General features: G+C 47.4%; 1 protein-coding gene across 1 annotated transcript; it reads right to left on the reverse strand.

The window, feature by feature from the left end:
* Positions 1 to 35: 35 nt before the first annotated feature.
* On the reverse strand, positions 36 to 5927 carry LOC119142109 (radial spoke head protein 9 homolog). The gene is made up of 4 exons (XM_037374822.1): positions 4819 to 5927; positions 4401 to 4563; positions 3691 to 3820; positions 36 to 3132 (listed from the first exon to the last, which is right to left on the reverse strand). Exons 1-4 carry the CDS (start codon positions 5130 to 5132, stop codon positions 2933 to 2935), a joined length of 807 nt encoding a protein of 268 aa, XP_037230719.1. The 5' UTR covers positions 5133 to 5927; the 3' UTR covers positions 36 to 2932.
* Between the last annotated feature and the right edge of the window lie 695 nt (positions 5928 to 6622).

Below are 6622 nucleotides of genomic sequence, written 5' to 3' on the forward strand. Positions count from 1 at the left end.
AGCTGAGACACCAAGAAAAAACAGACAGACTCACAGTATGATTAGGGGAGGAGCAGCAACATAGTCTGAACTCTTAAAGTGCACAGATAACCCAATAGACAGACACACAGACAGAATCTGGAACCTGCAATCACCAGAGATATCACTGATAAAGATAAGGGTGGCAGACAGTTTTGTTACAAAACTCCAGGTTCTCCAATCTTGCACTAAACTCTGCTTTTACCATTGTTTCCTTTATTCAATCTGGTTTAACTTCCTTTCTTCCCACCTCTCAGCTGTCATATAAAATGTTCTCTCTGCCTCCAATTTTCCATTCTGTAAGACACCTCTGCTTTCCTATTATGACACCCCATACATTTTATGACAGTTACACCCTTGACAGCCATCACAGATGTTCAGTTTCCAATTAATAAAGAAAACTATTCCAAAAGAGTTGTTACTTTTAGACAGGTTAAAATCAGCCCTTAATCTCTCAATCCTGTTCTTTAGGTCTTTTAAGGGAGAATTCTAAGGCATGCTGGGAGCATCACTCACATGTTACTCAACCCGGTCAATTTTTTGTGTATTTATTGAGAGCAGAGATGATTTTGGCTTCAGTCACAATTCTAGAGTCAATATATTTGGGAATTCCTACTTCTGCTCTGACAATAACTGTTCAAAAGTGGATCTAGCCAAGAAAGACAAGAAAAGCTTCAGGTCAAAATGAGGGGATTTGCCAGAGCTACGAACAACATGTCAGGAAACAGAAAAGGCACTGTCTGTGCTGGGTCAGGACCAACATGAACTAGCAGAATTGAAGGAGGGTAATTCAAGAATCAGAGTTTGAGTACCTTGCAACCTGGAGTGAGGGACTTCGGCAGAGCCGTGCAGATAAAATCAGCAGAAAGCCCGTGTCTACCTCCTGTTCTTTTTTTTCCGCTACATTTTCACAAGCAACCAGTACTTCGGGCAACCTGAATGCTTGTTAAAGGGGGGTGGATTGATCTTTCTTTAATGTCAGAGCTCCTATCTGCATGTGATAGAGTGCAATTAGAGAGGCTACATGCCTTGCTGATCCTGTAACCAGTTCCTGTCTTACTTCCTTCGCCTGACAAGCTCATTCCATCAATCCTCAGGTTCAGTCCAAAAAGGAGCAGAACAGAGCAGCCAGAGCTGCACAGGCACCATGATGAATCTTCTTTTCTTCCATTAAGAAGCACTCAGCTGCACTTGAGCTCAGGTAGTCTTTGAGAAATAACTTTTTTGAGGAGACAGAGATCTGCACTAACAGCAACAACCTCCCAGGAATGGGGCAAAGGTTCACACTTACTCAGACCTCAGGTTGCAACAGGAAGACAAACACGACAGTGGCACAGCTGAGCCTCACTTTCTATCTGCCACTGTGTAAAATTTGACTACAAGTCAAATTTGATTTAAAGACTTCAATAAAACCGCCATCTTCATGTCTAACACACAGCATGACCTGCCAGTTGCCTGGTCCCTTGAACTAGATGTGAAACACTGCAGAATTATATCTGTAATCTTTCAAAGGTGCCATTCTTCATCACAGCTGAAGGTGGCTAAAACCAGCTCTATGATGCAAATTAGTCTCCAGGCTCTTAGCCCTTGGTGCCTGTTTTCTAGTGGAAACATAGAAAGCACCCCAGATTTATCGCCTGTTGCAGTGGCTCTATGGTTTCAGGCCTCACAAAATTAAAAAGTCTCCCTACCACAAACCCTAGGAAAAAAAGGGTGGGCAGGGAATGCAAACAGTAGCAATGCCTGAACTACCATACAAAACTGCAGCTAAAATTTTCTTAGGAGGTATCTAGGAGCTAATCTCCCTTGCAATACTCCTTTTTGAGTCAAAAGGGCCAGCTCAATGGGCCAGCATACATAAAAATGTGCAGTCCCTCCAGACTACACCTTTGTAAAAGGACTGCAGCAAGGGCACTCCCAGTAAATTGAACAATGGTTTACATTTTAGCACTGTTTATGCTCTGAACAGTCAGAAATGTTCAGAATTCAGGAAGGAGCTCACTAGGTTCCTTCTCAGTCAAAGGAAAGATTGGACAAGATAGATAGATAGATAGATATTGTCCAATCACACACACATAAAGTCTGAAAGTCAGAGCACTGGTAATTCACTGTCCTTCCAGCCAAATCCATCAGGCACAGGTCACCTACTATCCTATCCTGCTACTCCAGGATAGGAATAGCAAACTTAAGTTCTGACTATGACCCAAGAATCTTTCTTTCTGTTCTTTCTAGACAGCAGGACATGAAAACACTTGTCCCAATCCAAAAAATGCAACAAATCAGCAAAAGGTAGTTAGAAGCAAATAAAAATCATGCCCATCTCTTTAGAGAAATATCCTGCCACAGGAAGAAGCTTTAAATATACTTAACAGTTGTCCAGCAGAACAATAGAGATGTGAACTGAAAATACATTCCAGTAGGCACATCTTCCTTTCTCCTTCCAGTGTAATCCTACTAAAATACAGATTATTCCACACTACAGCATTTCTAACACAGTTTATCAAAGGAACGTTTGAATTCAGCCTCTCAGAGATACCAGCTTAGTGTTAACGAGAGCCCATTTAGATAAAGAGCAGCAATACTGGGTGAGACAAGAGGTCTCTTCAATACTTCAAACCACATATATTCCCTCTATCACTGGTGGAGTTATCTCTCCCCGTAGGGACACCAGCTGTCACAGGCTTTACAGAAGTCAAGAGACAATATGCCACTCAGGCAGAGGGGTTAACTGCTGGTGTGTGTCAGCTCTGGTACACTTACGTCTTACCACTGTAAGCATTTAGATTTGCTTAAGAAGGGAATTAAGTACAATATTTAGTAAAGAATACAATTCCTTTACAGATTTGCAGGAGCTCCTCACAAGCATACCAAACTCCATAGTAACCTGCATCCTGTCACCTCAGCATTTCCCAGACTACTCAAGACTGCCTTCCCTTTCATTGCATCTGTTGATTCTTCTACCTTTACCTTGTGGGATATCATGCTCCAGAGAGTCTAGAAAGTCAGTGGATGGGTCCAGGTCAGCCTTTTCCAGCAGGGTTTTATTCTTCAGGTTAACAGGCTCAGTGAAATGGAAATAGGAACTTAACTTTTTTGCCTCCATCAAAGAAAGACCTGCAAACAGCCATTGGTGACCATTAATAGAGTGAGCTAGGCTAACATTCGTCACACCATAGAGTATCATATAGTTTCTCTAATGCCCACAACATAGGAAAGAATCACAATCTTTCTTCAGTGGACTCCACAGAAGACCAAAGACTTGCCGGAAATGGGTGGCATCAGTCATGAATGATGTGCCTTGCAGGCCATACTAACTGCAGTCCTAGATAAGCAATGGGCACTGAGTTGAGACCAACCCTCTGTGCCCATTTGGTTACATCCTATATCTAGAGAACTCACTGCAGCTGTAAGTGCTAACCACTGATATAAACTATGTACAGACAAATGAAACTACAGGTTTAATGACTCAGAGCCATTACTGACTCTCCTCCCACCTTCCAGAGTTGAATCATGCACCTGAACATTAGTGGCATTGGATTCTCTCCTCCCTGTTCATCTTAGCCAAGGAAAAACTAAACCTGAAATCAAAACATCAGCTAGAGAAAGTAATCTTAATTTACAGCCTTTATGATCAAAGCACAGTTGATCCTGATAAAGACAATGAGAATTTACCTTCAAAGTTTCTGTTTTCATGCACAGACCCAAGAGGAGTCTTCACAAATGCCCCCCGGGGGATGATACCAACTGCTCTGTCTATCAGTTCTATCGTAGCTACGAGGCGGGCCTCCTCCTTGATCATGGGCTTTAAAGAAAAATAGGCAAATGTTAAAGGCAGGGCTTTCCTTGTCATTTCTGGGAATAAACTCGAGGTGACAGTAGAAACCACAATGGACTCATCAGCTTGGAGCCCAACGGCACTAAGAAGACGACCACAAATCGGACATTCTTTTCATAAGATATGACAGAAAATGTGGCTAGGAGCAAACAGTCTAGACTCACCAGAGAGCTAACAATCTCTCCCATCATCCATCCTTTCCTCCCTCCCAATTAAGTTACTTACGACTTGTCTATTCATTTATAGAGAATCGTGCCTGTGGTTCCCATTAAAGCCTCAGAAACTGCAATGAGGATCTGTACCAATGGGGCAAAGTAAACCGTAAGGGAGATACAGTATTTCTGAGCCATGTCTCACTTCAGGAGCAATGGAAATATGAGTTCAATCAAGAAGGTGTCTCTATGCAATGACAGCAACGAGGATATTGTATATACTCTGCCTGAGCACAGGCTCAGGCTGCTTACTACAAAGGAGGAGGAGCTACCAGCTGCCCAGCCTGAGGTGTACAACTGTAGCAAAAAGTTCAAAAGCGCTTTGCTGTATTTACCTCCTTACCATCTCCAAACAATCTTTTGGCATCTTCTGTATTTATCTCGGTATACTCGTACTCAAAAGAAGGATCCCCCTGGAAGCGGCCCTTCAGCTGCTCAGCCTGGGCAACCACCTCCTGGGTCGCTGGTGGCAGGAGGCTCCATTCCACGCAGTTCAAGCTGCCAGCGACAAGCACGACACAGGCCCGAGCGGCTGAAGAACAGGGCTCGGTGCAGCCCAGCCTGGCCCCTCAGGGCGCAGCAAGGCTCCCTTCAGGAGAGCCGGGCAGCCCCCTCCGGGTCCCCAGTCCTCTCTCCTCTCTCCCCAGCCCTCACACCAGCCCCCCGAGGTCGTGCAGGCCTGCCCTGTCCCACCTCCCCGCAGCGGTGCCCCCCCCGCCCGCAGGGAGCGGCGTCCAGGCGCGGCCTGCGCACCTGTAGAGGCGGCGGCGGGGCGCGGCGCGGTCGGGGCCCAGCCCCTCGGCGATGTAGTAGGCGCCGCGCACGCCCTGGATGCAGCCCCAGAACCAGACCCGCTCGAAGCGGTAGTCGCGCTGGAGGAGCAGCAGCGAGGCCCCCAGCACCGCCCGCTTCTCCGGGCTCAGCCCCGCGCCGCCGCCGGCCACCAGCTCCAGCGCGGCGGGCAGCGCCGCCGCCTCCATGGCGGCTCCGCGTCGCCGTTGCCAAGCAACCGTCGGGCGTGCGGGCGCCGCGCCTTGCCGCGGTGCTGGAGTCAAAGGTGACAGCATGCTTCCGCCGGAGGGAGCGGCCCGGGGCGTCAATCAATGTCGGCGCCCTGGTAACGAGAGGGGGGACGGCGCCGCCACGGCAACGGCGGGTCCCACCTCCCCGGTGGCGCCGGTGGGCGCAGGCGGCCGGTGCGCCGGGGCTCAGGGCCCGGTGTACCTCAGCGCCTGGCGGGAGGCGGCGGCCGTTCCCGCGCGGTGCGGGGCTGAGGGGAGCGGGGCGGCCGCGGGCCGGAGGCCGTGCGCAGGCCTGGGGCACCGCGGGCTTCGGGGCAACGGCGGAGAAAGCAGGGCCCTGGCGAGCCTGGGCAGGCAGGGCAGGCTGCGCCGGGCCTGTGGGGAGCCAGCCCCGGCCCTGAGGGGCAGCAGCCCGCTCGGAATGCAGGTGGGGTGGCTGCCCTGCCTAGGTCAATGGCCTCCATTGCAAGAGGCCCAAATCCAAATGTATGTCCAAAAAGTAGGAGGGCATACAATTACACTGCACCTTCGCTGGGATACCACAAAGGGCTCCACCTTCCACATTTGTTACATGAACGGCAGCAAAAAAAAAAAAAAATTCCAAACCTCTGAATCTCACTACTTGCAGTGTCTTTTTTACAGTTCTTATCTAGCTCGTGTACATCTATAATCAATTGTCTTGTTTATAAACGACAGCACTCTTTGTGCTTTCACTCTTTGTGAAAGTCACTCTTTGGGGGCTCATTTTGCTGAATCCCATACAGACAGCCATGAAACTGTCCCTGCCCTTGCAATCTGACTTAATACAAAATGCAATAAACAATGAGATTGTGTGGCTGTTTAAACAGAATTTGTTTGACATCTACAGGAAGTTTAAGCTTTTATATGTGTGCAGTATATAAATAAATATATGTGTATGCACTTACATTTAAATCCATTGTCACATCATAAATTCTTGGGTTTCTTTTTCATATGTTTCCTGTTCATTTCTAAGGAAAACAGTGATCCTGGAACTGCTGCCTGTAACAATTGTCACCTGCTGATCTGTCACGTGAAATCTTTAATGAGCTGTGCAGCACACCATCTGACCCATTAGTTTTATGTATGCCACACAAAAAGCAACTCAGATTCCTGAAGATTAACCACCTCTCTTAGACATGAATCAGGCAGAACTTGCAGCAGTGACTGCAAACTTTTTGTCCATGCTGTCACCTACCACTGTGCCATAGTCTGATTTTCTCTATGGGAATAGGCATTTTCAGGCTTTGTGAGCTCATTTAATCACTGATGTCTCTAGAATCACATGTTAATATGCTATGGCTATCTGGCTAGTAAACAGAACTGCAAACCAGTCAGAGTCAACCTGAGATCCTAGTGAATTTCTGCCACTGTCAACCACAGCTGGAGTCAAACCAGATGCTAACAGCTGAGAGGCTCTTTAGCCTGTTACGGATCTTCTAAGCCACCCAGTCTCTAGTTTTTGCCAGTCCTGACTGAAGATTATCAAAAAGGAAATCTATAGCTTAAGGAAATTC

This window comes from Falco rusticolus, unplaced genomic scaffold, assembly GCF_015220075.1.
Source record: "Falco rusticolus isolate bFalRus1 unplaced genomic scaffold, bFalRus1.pri scaffold_50_arrow_ctg1, whole genome shotgun sequence".
Lineage (NCBI taxonomy): Eukaryota > Metazoa > Chordata > Aves > Falconiformes > Falconidae > Falco > Falco rusticolus.